Here is a 14352-nt window from a genome sequence, read left to right on the forward strand (position 1 = left end):
CAAGTGTCGATTCTCCAATAACATTTCAGCATTGTCGCCTCCCTGCTTCTATAGGTAGCAATCGCATTTCGGATTCCTCGTCGCCCAGCCGTGCCCCTGCTTCTACAGGTAGCAATGACCTGTCACTCAAACGTGGCTCCTCCAATCACATTTCAACATCGCCTACTGGGCCTCTTTGAGGGCGGGGTTCGTGTCCTGATAGGCCCTTGTTCACGTGATCTCCAAGCGGCCGGCTCCTCTAGGTAACCTTTCCCCTTTCCCACGCGGTGCCCTTTGACCCGGAAGTGGCTGCGTAGGCGTGGCCTTGTATGTTTTCCCTCCCCTGCGGCTCAGTTGGGCTTTCTTTCGCGGAGGATGAGGGTGAAGGTGTTGAGCCGGAACCCGGACGACTATGTGCGGGAGACCAAGCAGGACCTCCAGCGGGGTGAGCAGGAGCCTCCTCCTTCGGAGGCCTTGAAGCAGAGGCCGCATGGCCATGGGAGGCTTCGGCGGAGAGCTCCTGCCTGGCCCTAGGGGCGCCTTCCTACTCGGGGCCTTTATGGCTTCCTTACAGCCAGCGAACTCCATTTCTTCCCCAGGACCTTGCCTCCCTTCAGATGCCTTGCGCTTGCGTGGCTATTAGAGAACTCTGGAAGGTGAACTGCGAAGGTGCTAGAGTTCAGAGCTATAGCCGTGTCAGTCTGGGCGGGGCATCAGTTCATAGAGAGACCGTCCTTGCGGCACCTTTGAGAGTGACTGAAAGGCAAACGTTGGCAGCATGGCTTCCCTAGGCTTCAGCCCACTTCCTCCGCTGCATTTGGTGCAGGCAGGGGCTGTTGCTCAATGTGGGTTTCTTAGCCATGCTCAGAATGAAGGACGTGGTGTTAAAGTTCTTCATGGACAGGAGGTTGGAAGGGGGAGGAGAGGAGGAGGTCTGGCGCCTGTGCAAGCCCAGGCCTATGGCCTCCTGGCTGAGCCTGGCCATCTGGCATGGGACCTGCCTCGCTTTCTGCTGCCTTCCACCTTTACTGGCATCATTGCCGTTTCTGATGACTCACTTTTCCTCATGATGCGGCCAAAGTACAGCAACCTCAGTTAAGTTATCTTGGCTTCCAGGGAGCGTTCAGGCATGATCTGCTCCAGGACCCATTTGTTTGTCTTCTTTGCCGCCCTCAGCGCTCTTCTCCAGCCCCAGATCTCAAAGGAGTTCCTTTTTATTCCTGTCTGCTTCCTTCACATCTGTACATGGTGATGAGGAATGCAGTGGTTTGGACGACCCTCCCTTCAGTACCCAGAGTTATGCCTTTACACTTTATGGTCTTGTCTAGTTCTTTCGTTTTTGGCTACAGCCCTGAAAACCGCGTGGGCCCTGGCTCTGCTGTCCAGGGCATACTGAGAGGTATACTGTACGGCCCCAAAAAGCCGTTCTCAACCTCCGGCTTCAGAATGTCTGCACTTTGTTTTTGGAGACATCACCATGTTAGTCTGGAATATGAGTGTGAAAGAGATCTTGTAGCACCTTTGAGAGTAACTGTGTGAAAAAAAGTCATGGCATAAGCTAAATGGCATCTGAGGAAGTAGAACAAGTCTTAAAGATACTACAAATCCCTTTGCATGCTCTCTCTTGTTTTGTTATTGGCTATAGTGGTTTCCAAACACTTCTGGATTACTGCATCTCTTTGGCCCGGTCCAGATGGCCCAGATATGGGGTACTTGCGCCATATTAGGGCTAAGGGACCACATGGCAACCGCACAGTCCCTAGCCCTATTATGGCACCGCAGATGGTTGCCACCATTGCTACGTAAGTGCTGCATAACTAGCTACGTAACTAGCCACAGCGTAAGAAGAACCCGCTTTCTGTGGGTTCTTTTTTTCCGGTGGGAAGCCATGCAGTTTGTCCGCTGCAGCTTCTCACCGGCAGGAAAGTAGGCGCCGGAAGACCGCCCTTTTTGGGCATTGTCTCCCATGCCTTTTCCTCTCTCTTTATTATCACAAACACATGAAGTCTAGCCCCTTTCCCCTTATGTTTGTAAGAAATCTATTGGAATATTGAATACATGAGTTTCATTGTGGGACTAGGCTAAAAATTGCACATATCAGTTTCTTTTCCAGCATTTGTTTTTGTATACTTTTTGGTTCCAGTAATATAAATTGGGAAGGTAGTGCATATAAGTTTGGAAGTCGACAGTTGTATAAAGCTTCATGAAGATGTATCATGAATCATCTGGGTTCCTATGTTTTTTCCTTGTACGTGTTCTTGCCTCTTGTACTTTTGGTCAGTCATCCTGCCTGTGAGGATTGTAGCTGGCATTGTCTAGGCCACCTGTAGCACAACTTCAGTCTTGTAAATTCTTCAAGTATAGGTGACAGTTCCCATAGGCCTCTTCATATTCAGGAAATACTAAAAAAATGTAAGCATGCAGATCTCTATACACACACAAAGTATAGCATTATACTAGGTCCAGCTGAAAGTCATAGAATGATGACCTAACAAAAATCAAATGTAATGCTTTGCATGTTGAGCTTCTTTTGGGCTGGAGAGACATCACAATGTATGAGGAAGGAAAAGAGGTGGCTGTAGTACCTTAGTCAACTAAACCAAATCATGATTTTATATGGATGTAGTGAGAGAGAGAGAGAAAGAGAGACATAACCAGCCTGATGTACTGGTTTGAGCGTTGGGCTATGGTTCTGGAGACCAGGGTTCGAATCCTTGCTTGGCTAAGGAAACCCACTGGTGACCTTGGACAAGTCACACTCTCGGATGAAGGCAGAAACAACACCCCACTGAACAAATCTTGGCAAGAAAACCCTGTGATGGGTTCTTTTCAGATCACCATAAGTCAGAAACAACATGAAGGTGCAAAACAGCCAGTGACAAAGAGAAACATCTTTTTTATAACAAAAATCAGTGGAAGATGTTTACAAACAACTAAGAAGTTTCTGGTTAGCTGGGTTGGCGTTGATGTTGTCACTTATGATTTGAATGACACCAAGTTTGAGGGATAGCACTTACAGCCATTAATATTTGTTTCATGACAAGTTGTATGCGGATTTCCTGAAAAAAGAATAATGCTTACTGATCAGTCTCAGTCGTCTATATCAGTGATGTCCAAACTCTGGCCCTGGTCCAAAACTCTGGTGTTTTGGATTTCAGCTCTCAGCATCCTGGACCATTGGCCAAGGTGACTGAGGCTTCTGGCAGCTGAAGTCCAAAACACCTGGAGGGCCAGAGTTTGGACATCACTGGTCTATATGAATGTCAGGATGCCAGCCTAAGCCCTATATGGCTTAGTTCTAGGCTATTTGATGGATTGTTATTTCTCCATATAAGACTGCCTGGTTACTAAGATCAACAGGAAATGTCCCGCCACTGTCATAGATATAGTTGGTGGGAACAGGAGAGAGGGTTTTCTCAGTGGCAGCCCCTATACTTTCAAACTCCCTCCCTGGGGAGGCTAGAATGGTCTCCTTCTTGTGGTCCTTCTGGCAGCAGGTCAAGAATTGTTTTTAAAAATTCAGATAGTCCTTTAGAATTGAAGGCTTTTAACAAATGGGCTGTTTTTAAATTGTATTGTTAAACTTTAATTTTTTTAGAGTATATGATTTTAATATAGTTAATAGTTTAATTCAGTTTCAATGTTTACCTTTTGTGTTTTAAATTGTTATCTTTTTAATGTGTGAGCTGCCTTGAATCCCAGTTTTGCGGAAAAGGTAGAATCTAAGATGATGATGATAATACATTTGGGTCAAAATGGGTTCATATATGTGTATTTTAGAGCCAAAATAAAGAAATTTAACTGTTTGTTTATATTGACCTGAAAATAATAGACAGACTGGGACAAATACCTTCCTGCAGTTTTCTTCTTTGTTCTAGGAGATGTCATGCCAAGTTTGATGAGTCTATGATCATGCATGGATTTGTACAGCATAAAGAAGTACAATGAGTTTAGATTATAGTATAGCTTAGCTATCTCATCCAGTTCTGCTTGAACAGGATGATGTTCCAGGTTACTGATGATTTATTTGAAAAATGCATAAAAGGCAAAAATAAGCTGTATGACAATATTTCCCCCCGTTGTATATCATGATTATTTGTCTTACTGTAGTTCCTCGGAATTATGATCCTGTATTACACCCATTTGAAGTTCCACGAGAATATACACGTGCTCTAAATGCTACAAAATTGGAGCGTATATTTGCAAAGCCTTTTGTTGCATCATTAGATGGTCATCGGGATGGCATCAATTGCATGACTAAGCATCCAGAGAGCTTGTCTACCATTTTGTCTGGAGCATGTGATGGAGAGGTAAGTATTACTATAAGGATAATTGTTTAAAAATTGGTGGAAAAGATCAGGCCATGTACATATTGTAGCTGATGGTACTTTGTGTTATGGAAGCAAATGTTTACTGTGTTTCAGTCATGTATGTTCTTAGTAAAGTTAACTCTGCCAACACAACTATATCAGTCGAGGCATAGGCAACACTGGTGGCGCTGACACACAGTGGGAGAAGCTGTGAGTGTCACATGGATGAGGAAAAGATGACTAAGAGGCTGTGCAGACTGCCACTAAGGGGTGGCCTGAAGCTGCCTCCAGCTGCGGTGGATTGGGGCTGCATCAACCGCACATAGCAGCCCCGATCTGGCCTTTCCAGGGTGCAAAAAGGGGCCACAAAAAGTGGCTTCTTTTTGCACCCTGGAAAGGACGCGATAGCCACGGTGCAGTGGCTTTAAGGTGCTCCTTTGGGGCTGCATTGTGTGGAAGCAGCACCAGAGGAGCACCGTGACGCCATGCACCATGTGGAGCGGTGTGCGGTGTCATGCTGCCCAGGGGTCAGAGTCTCAGTGTGTGTCATCTGGACACCAAGTCCTGACTCCGCCCCAGGGCTGGCCTTTATGGCTGGTGTGCACAGTCCCTCAGTCAGCAGGAGCAACCATGGGAGGAACCATTTGGCATTTCTGAATGGCTTCATTTTTGGTTGATCCTCAGAGCTAAAGGTTTTCTATGATGTGCAATTTAGAAAATTTCTTGTTCTACATAATAGGCAATTTCTCAAGCCTCCTATTCTATTTTTAACTCCAAGAAGCTTGCTCCCAAAGCTAGGCCATAAGGAACTAACATCTGCTCCTGTGGCAACTCAGCTGCCTCCATCACACAAGTGGAGAGAATGTGCAGTTATGTTAGACTGCAGTTAGACTTTTATGATAGCTTGGATTCCATCCTTAGTTTTAGTACTTATATTGGCCTGGAGCAAAATCTTTTTAAATGGGGACAGGCATTCATAGATTAAGGCACCAAAACTTGTTGCTTCTGCTGCTCCATAGATGCATTCTTTTTCTCCCAAGACAATATTTTAGGAAGAAGGGTAGAAAGAAAACTTATGCCTTTAGGAAACCACAGAATGAGAGACTAGGACGTACTAGGGTTAGGAAGGGGCGTCACTTCCTGACACCCCTAACTCTAGTACGTATTGGGTACGTACAAAATGGTGGTGCCCTTCCACACAGGCGCTGCCATCTTGACGTAGCGGACGCATAGCATCCACACGTCACATCCCGGAAGTGATGCTGTGAGTGCGTGACTAGCGCCTCGCGGTGCTACTTCCAGGGCGCAAAAAGAAGCACCATTTTCGGGCTTCTTTTTGCTGCATCCGGGAACCATGTGGTTTGGCCGCTGCGGTTCCCGGATGCGGCAACCGGCAGCGCTGGCAGACCGCCGCTTTCAGGCGGTCTGTAACGCACCTCGGTTACTCTAAATGAATTGGTTTTGCTTTGAGTTTGTCTATGAAGATAGAAGATGTCTACAGATGTGATGATTACTTATTTGGGAGTAATTGCCATTGAATTTCAATGAAATATCTTTTCCAGAAGCACAGAACTATACTGTAAGAATAGTGTGCACACTAACCCTGTTTTCTTCCTGGGTGATGATAATTGGGCCTCATCTTATGGAAAGTCAGCCAATTCCTCCCCAGTTTATGTGAACTGTAGCAGTTTGAAATTCAAATTATAAAATCAACTCTGAAAAATGAAATGGCCAAATGAAACGTTACCAGCTTAACCTTAAGCAGCTAATAAAGTCCATCTTCAGATACCTGCCTGGTCTTCATCCATCTTCTAGGAGGAGTAGGAGCTTACTATGCTTTGCTAGATGGAGCAGTAGGAGCCATAAATCTTTAAACACTCAGACAAATCTTGCAACAATGTTATTTATAGCTATGTTTTAGATAGATGTCAGCTGTTCGTTGCAAAACATATTTATGCTGAATTGGTGAATTGGTATAAGATATAAATATGTTATTGTTTATTTGAACAGGTTAGAATCTGGAACTTGATGAGGCGCGTCTGCATCCGTACATTACAAGCACATGAAGGTTTTGTGAGAGGAATGTGTACCCGCTTTTGTGGTACCTCTTTCTTCACTGTAAGTGTGATAATGAGAGTGAGGGAGAGATAATTAAATGCTTGTCAAACTTGCTTTTTAAATTATTCTTTTCCAAAACATATTTTGTTTTCTAAATAATGGAATGTTACTTTTATTTTAGGATGCACTTATTAATGCAGCTTATTTATTGTCTTTGAACAGCAAGAATGTTTAGGTTTTCATACCTGTGCTTCCTTCTGGAAGCATGAAGCAAGCTGATAGGCCAATTCTGTGAGAGTTTCCTGCTCTTTCAGGAGCCTGTTCCATTCTTTGAGACTCCAAAATAGTGCAGAAGGAATATATTCTTTGACTGTGTTTCACTGAGTACTGTGGAAAACAGTAAAGTTACTGTGAGTTTTTCAGGCAATATATATATATATATCTCCTGTGTGTGTGTGTGTGTGTATCAAGCTCTTGTCTATGCCAACATTCTCTGAAGATGCCAGCCACAGATGCTGGCGAAACATCAGGAATAAACTCTTCTAGAACATGGTCACATAGCCCGAAAAACCCACAAAAAACTATAGTAAAGTTACTGTTTGCTGTTGTATTATTATTAGTATAACTGATGTATCTAAAGAAGTATAAGGAGAGAATAAAATCCATAAAAACAGTTTTGAATCATCTGCAAAAAATGCTAGAATTTTATGAGTCATTGTTATCTCTTATATTCTGTTTAAAAATCATTGACTGGTGTGTATTGCTTTCAGACTATAAAATTGTAAGGAAAAATCAGTCTGGTTAAATATGAGAAACAGAGCAATAGGCATTGATATAGATAATGGGACTGATGAAGATGAATAAAGAAGTGAGATATATGGGAATAAAATGTACTAGGCTGTTACCTACAATTATGTTGTGAGCTGCCTTGGGTCCCAACTTGGGAGAAAGGTGGGATAAATAAAATACTGTAAATAAATAAAATCAGTATGTTTAATTCCAAAATTCTCTATCAGGAAACATACTGTCATTCATTATAGCTAATTAATGTACTTGTAGCAAACAGCTCAATAACTTAAGTGACAGGTGACCCTTCAATAAATAGCATAGATAAATAAAATCTTTTTGGTATGAACATGTGACAAATAATTTAGTGTATATATTAAAAAAATATTGATGTAGCCTAATCCAGGTCCTGTTTATACAGAAGATAGTCCTATTGAGTTTGTATGCTTACTAGTGAGAGTGCATAATATTTCAACCAGAGAGAATGTGTCTGATTATCATTTTGTGGCACGGGTATAGCTAATTAGACTACTTCATTTACCATTTTACACTTTATTCTGTGCACACTCTGCTACTCACAGAAATGCACTTGCGTTCATAGTTCCGCTCCATAAAAACCGTAAAAGGATTAGCCAGGCACAAAGTAGAACAATAGATAGTTCTAGTTGTATGAAAAATTAGCATTGTAGCAATTTGAAGCCCCCATGGTACTTGTAGTCTAAATTCAGTTGCTAATTCCAATTTGAGTAAACCCATTGAATCAGTTGCTGATTAGTAAATCAGCACTTATTTGGGTCCCACTGATTTACTGAGTCTAATCGGGACTAGTAATTGGATTTAAGTCTTTATATCAAGATCCCTCTGAGGGGATCTATCTAACACTGTAGTCTTATGCATGCATGTTTGTATTTCCTACATAAAGATACTTATAGTGGAGTGGTTAATTTTTTAAACAATGATAATTAATGTTTTATCTGTTCCCTCCAAAATCATTAGGTTGGTGATGATAAAACAGTAAAGCAGTGGAAAATGGATGGTCCAGCTTATGGGGAAGCAGAGGAACCAATAAACACAATTCTTGGAAAGGTATTTTATTGCTTCACATAGAGAAAGAGATGGACAGACTAACCTGCTTGATAAGATATAAATCTTTCAGAAGATTTAATAATGAGTGGATAGTGATTAAAGAATTTTTGAACACAAATGGGACAAATTAGCAACAATAAATTTAATTTAATATAATAAAGTATTATTATATTATAGAGAGAGTTAAAATTAAATAACATTGTGGTGAAAACACAAGAGGATAGAAAGGGAATACAAAAAGAGAAAAGAATGGAAATAGGGGATGTTCTCCATGAGGAAAAGATGAAACTCATGAAAGATAGGATTTAGTAGGTAAAGAAAGCCACAGAGAAAAAAGGAAGATAGAAAAATAGTGACAGACAGGAAGTGGTGTGAATTATATGGGTTGAATGGAAGAATATAATGTTTGTGAGATGAGTGAAGAATAAAGAAGGTGGAAGAATGATTAGGAAGAGTATGAAGGAAAAAAAGTAAGTGAAAGAAGGTTTGAATATGTGAAAGAGGGTATGAGAAGGGTTGTGAAAGAAAGAGGTTGAAAGGGAGGTGTGGAGGATAGAAGGAGAAAGGAGGGGAGGAAGAGGAGTATGATAAGAAGAGAAAAGTGAAGAATAAGGAGAAAGTAAAAGGGATGGAGATTTAGGGTCAAAATAAAGGATGGAATAGGAAACGGAAGATTAGGAGGGGTAAAAAGGGTAATGAAGGATTTGGAAGGGATAGGAAAAGAAAGGATGAGTAAAGTGAATGGAAGTATGAAGAAGTACGTAGGAGAGGAGAAGGGAAGGGGGGAGGAAGTAATGAGGAGGTGAATGTCTTCTGAAGGGGTGTATCTTGAGTATTTGGGTTGATTGTTGTTTGAAATATTTGTTGTATTATTGTTTGTCTGTTTGTTTGTTAATTTAAAAAACCCTGCTCCAATAAGAATTCCTTGGAAGAGCTTTAAAGTTTAATGAAAGGCTATAATGGCAGGTAAAGGGGAAGAAAGTTCCTTTTTCCATTACTGTATACTGAAAAACACTGCTAGATTTTGGCCCTTGTATTTGGAAAATGTATACTATACATTTTTGAAGGAGATTGTATTTGATATACAGTGGGTGTTCCACATTCCTGGAGTTAGGAGCAGAGGACCCTTGAGAAAGTGGGAAAATGCAACCCCCCCTCCACTGTTTTTCCTCTGAAAGAACACCTCTCTAGGAATCTGTAGGTTCTCCAGAGCAAATCTGTGATCAATATCTGCTCAGAGTTGACCACAGAATTGTGCTGGAAAATCTAGAGAAGTGTTCTTTCTAGGAGTCTCTAGGTCCTGCAGCATGACCTCTGCTGGAAATTGTACATCGAGTCACACTGGCAGACCCAGAGATTCCTAGAGAGAACATATTAATCAAATCTGCAGATAAGCAAATCTACAAAAGTAAGAGCTGGAAATGTGTACAGTTGAAACAGTTAAATCACTTAAGGGCTGGGATCTCCTCCCCAAGTATGCTGCTCATGTCTCTTACAGCTTGTGGAACCTGGCAGGTAGCTGCTGGAATTACTTGAGGGATTTAAGGGTGTTACAAAGCTTCCCCTGCCATTTTGCTTTCTCATCCAAAGTGCTGCTGGTTTCTCTGGCTCCTCATTTCGTGAGAGAAGAGAGAAAACTCTTAGTATAAAATAAATTGTTACTGTTTTTCCTTTGCATTTTAAAGACAGTGTACACTGGAATTGACCACCATTGGAAGGATCCTGTTTTTGCTACATGCGGCCATCAAGTTGATATCTGGGATGAACAGAGAACCAGTCCTTTATGTTCTTTGACGTGGGGAGTTGATAGTATCAGCAGTGTTAAATTCAATCCAATTGAGGTAATAATTTGTTTATATAATCCACTAGAACTGTTGGGACTAAGTAATTTGGTTTATATAAAATATAGGCACAGATGCATATCTTGGCAAAAGATGAACATGAGTAGCTAAGATGAAGGAGAAGAAAGATGGAAAGAGTTAAAGCAGAGAGAAAGGTAAGCTATGATAGACCAGGAAGCATCACATTTTTTTTGAGGAAAAGATTTTGAAAAGTTAAAGAGGGCAAGATGGATCGCCATGTGAGGAGGGGAAGATGTTCACAGTAAAGGTAATAACACAATGGGAGTTGGACTTTGAAAAGGCAAATACAGGAACCTGCTGGCAGATGGATTTAAAGAAAATGTATATTCTGAGATGGAAAGGTTTTAAAATATTACACATTAAAAATACATTGAGTTTTAAAAACATAAGATCTGGAAAAATTCATGTACTTAATTCCCCAGCATTACCTCGAAAAGAAAGCAATAGAAGGTTAAAGAATCCAGCTGATGTTTTACATGTGCATGCCTTTAAAAATTACACTGTTAAAAAGATATGGGTGCTGGTTAAAACAGACTTGCTACCTGCATACCTTATTTCACTTAGCACCTGCAGTTTTGCTTAAGGAATCAATGCTTACTACTTTCAGATGTTTACAGAATAATTCACTATATTTATGAAATCTTTTTTTCAGATGTATCTTTTGGGAAGCTGTGCTTCAGATAGGAATATTGTGCTGTATGATATGAGGCAATCAACTGCACTGAAAAAGGTATTATGTTCTGTAAAAACTTGTAATTGAAAAGGGGTATGTATTTGATGGTATGAGCACACAAACACATACATTTTAACTGGGAAGAATACTGCTAAGGAGCTCCTTCATTTCCATAGTAATCTGGATTTCTGCAAGATATATATACTGTATATACTTGTGTATAAATCTAGAATTTTATGTAAAAAAAATTGATCCAAAAACATGAGTTGACCTATCCATGGGTCAATGTGAGTATTGTACTTTAACTCCTATTTAAAAAAAAGAACCATCCCCTGGTGAAAGGGAATAATATAATGTGTACTGGAAGCACCAAACCCCTGTATTCTCTCATTCATCCAATCTTGATTGTGAGCACAAACAATTAAGCCTGCTGGAATTTTGTAAGTTCTTTGGCATTGTTTTCCTTTGCTTCATCCTTTAAATAATTTGTTAGATTCCCCTAAGTTTTACCCTCGACTTGTTCCTGGGTCATATCAAAATCCATAATTTTGGTCCCAAAACCTGCCCTTGATTTATACATGAGGTCGACTTAGAGTCGAGTATATATGGTAACTAGACAATGCAACCATGTGATTATGTTGATGATCACAAGATGATAAAGTGATGTGAAGTACTTTGCAAAGAGTAAATAGGATATTTAAAAAATATTAGAATTAAAACTATGATTGGAAAAAGACAGCACAATGAAGTACCTATATAAATAAAATTGTAAATAAATAACTATTTCCTGATTTATTATCCTAGTAATGATGTCAATAAATCATCATCATCATTAACTTGCTGAAATCCTGGCTTGCAGGCTGATTTTAAAAAATAGCTAAAGTTTTTAGGCTTTTAAAAAAATCTTTCATTTTGTTAGCTATAGACTTAAAACCACCAAATTATACTGTGCAATTAAAATTAAAATCACTAGTTCAGTTAGTGATATGATTGATGCAGTTGCCAAATAGTAGTACAAGATCATTGTGTGCAAATAGTTGTCATGTACAATGAGAAACTAGAAGGCTCTTCAAGGTTCAGTAAAGGTGAAAAGTATTCACTGACTGAGGGTGACAGGCTTTTGTCCTTGGCTTACGCTATCTCCCAGCTGTCACTCCTGTTGCTGAAGTTCTCTTTCAGCTTGGATCATATAACATATGGACTGCATAATACTTTTCAACTAATCAGCCTTCTGTCAAGTAGGGGCCTTGAAAGACTAAGTTGTCAGTTTTATCCCTTCAGCAGTAGGATCAGGACAGTCTTTTTTCATTGCCATCTGGCTTTTTTCAAGTCTTATTACAGAATTCCTGTGCAGCAAAACAAATTGCTTCCAGTATGTTCCAGGCCCGGTATTTAAACAATTAACATAATTTAACAATATCCATTCTTGTAAATCACAGAAGAAGCTTCCAAATTTGCATTATTTTGAACATAACAGTAGTAAAAATTTAACACCAGTGGTAGCAGATTATAAAAGGGTGGGGTAATCACTGTTAAATTATTACTAAAAATAGGGAATTGTTACTTTTTATTAGAGTTGTATTGCATATCTTTTATATTCCAGGCTTTGTTACTTTGTAGAAAAAATTCTAGAGCACAAGAAGGGAGAGAGGAAATACCTCCTGTTTTACCTGAACCCCACCTTCTTTGCATGGCATGGAGAAACAATTCATATACTATTGGGTTTTCTCCTGTGTGCCAGCAGATGATGCAGTAGCCAAGAGTATTTTTCTGTGTAAACCGCTGGCTTCTTCTCTCTTCGTGTCAGTTTTTCCATTTCCTGTCTAGCCAGCAAGATGTGTTCTCTATTTGTTCAAACATCTTTTAATTAGGCAGGAAGAAAATCAAAAATCAAAAATGGACAATTTACAGAAGAATAGCATTCGATGAGGGCTCTGGTGGTACTCATATGTCTTTGTAAGCAGAAAAGAAAAGAAAAAGCAAAAGAAAACACAAATGGGTGCAGTAGATTGTGGTCTGAGAAAGCAAATAAATTAATTCAATCCAGGTGATCACAAAACAGTGAGTCTCTGAGGGCAGTAATCAAGCAACATTTAAAAAAGAATATTTATTTCTACAAGTGAGAGTGAATTGGATGGCTCTGTATCAAAGCTTCTGAAACAGCTGAAAAGATGCAGAAGTTCTACTACCAGATATATTTAAAGAGTTAATAGACCTGGAGTGGGAGGCCAAAAGCTGTACTCATATACAAATAAGGATATCGATTATATGAAAGTCTCCCTAGGGGACAGTTCGGTTCCAGCTCTGATTTTTAACCCAGTAGTACCTAGGGAAGGAGATATACCCCTCAGGGATATGGATGAGTGTAGACAGAGGATTAAAGAAGGCTCACAAAACCTCAGCTTTAGCTTCTGCATGTTTAGGTATATTGCTATTGCTATATGTTTGCTAGAGCAGCAGTGCTGTGGACACAGATTCTTAATTCCTAGAATATCAATTTGAGATCCTCACATAAGGTGATAGAAAGGATTCAGAAAGTCTTGCATTTTATAGCAGATGCAGGACTTTATACAGTTCCATTTGCACCTAGGAGATTAGGTCTATTCCAGAAGATCCATCTGGATCAGTCACTGAGGTCAAATTTAGCATATGTGCCCTTTGGAGGAGGAGTACTATTTGGAAAAAAAAGCCTTAGAGAAGGTTTTGTTGGAGGATAGGTGTAAGAAACAAGTTATGCCTACAACCCAGTGGAGGATATTGGAAAAGAAGCAATATAGAAACAGCAGTGATTCATTTTGAGGAGGCAGAGGCTATGCAAGACAAGATGAGAATAGATTCACAAGACCACAGTGGAACAGACTAGACTTCGGATACAGAATACTGTATAAGAATTTTCACAAAACAGAAGAGGGCCAAGCCAAGCCAATAGCTGTGGTAACAGCAGTTCTGCCATGGAAGTATTACTGGGAGGTGGAAGGCTTCTCCATTTTGCTTTGATATGAGTATACATAAAAGCAGACCAATCGGTGAATCAGGAGGTCACCTAAGGATACAAAATCCTTTTTGCTGAAAGGGATATAATTTCCATCATTGGTACTGAAAAGATAGGAGAAAATAAGAAAATAAATATGCAAGGTAATAGAGCACCTTCTACAGACTGGAGTCATACAGAAGGTATCCCTTTCTCAGAGATTCAAAGGGAGGTGCTCAATCTTTTTCACAGTGTGCAAGAGTAATGGTTCATTCAGATCTGTTTTGGATCTCAAATACCTGAGTGATTTTATTTGATAACAGAAATTCAAAATGGAAATACTCTGGATTATCAGAGACAATATGCAGGTCAAGGATTTGATGATAGCAGATTTAAAGGACACAAACTTGTACATTCTTATAATAATAATAAATAATAATAATCTTTATTTCTACCCCGCCTTTCCACAATGTGATCAAGGCGGCTTACAGGTAAGAAGACAATAAAATACAAGTTAAAACATTACATATAAAAATTAAAACATCATCAGAGGAGTAGGGACGGGAAGCAAACAATCAAAATATCAGGGCAAAGATAAGACAACAACTTTAAGGTAGTTGGGGCAAA

General features: G+C 40.0%; 1 protein-coding gene across 2 annotated transcripts in view; it reads left to right on the forward strand.

Annotated features, from left to right (window-relative positions):
* The first annotated feature begins 286 nt into the window (after positions 1-286).
* DCAF13 (DDB1 and CUL4 associated factor 13) overlaps positions 287-14352 on the forward strand; it is a 33411-nt gene continuing 19345 nt past the window's right edge. The window contains exons 1-6 of one of the 2 annotated variants that reach the window (XM_089517759.1): positions 287-424; positions 4090-4289; positions 6300-6407; positions 8130-8219; positions 9905-10060; positions 10734-10811. In XM_089517759.1, the coding sequence (XP_089373885.1) occupies positions 355-424; positions 4090-4289; positions 6300-6407; positions 8130-8219; positions 9905-10060; positions 10734-10811 (702 nt within the window). In that variant the 5' untranslated portion in view covers positions 287-354. Of the gene's footprint in view, positions 425-801; positions 825-4089; positions 4290-6299; positions 6408-8129; positions 8220-9904; positions 10061-10733; positions 10812-14352 lie in introns of those variants that run through there. The other variant, XM_089517760.1, reaches the window with a different exon arrangement.

This window comes from Sceloporus occidentalis, unplaced genomic scaffold, assembly GCF_023333645.1.
Source record: "Sceloporus occidentalis isolate IW3139 unplaced genomic scaffold, rSceOcc1.0.p SCAF_3, whole genome shotgun sequence".
In the NCBI taxonomy this organism is placed as follows: domain Eukaryota; kingdom Metazoa; phylum Chordata; class Lepidosauria; order Squamata; family Phrynosomatidae; genus Sceloporus; species Sceloporus occidentalis.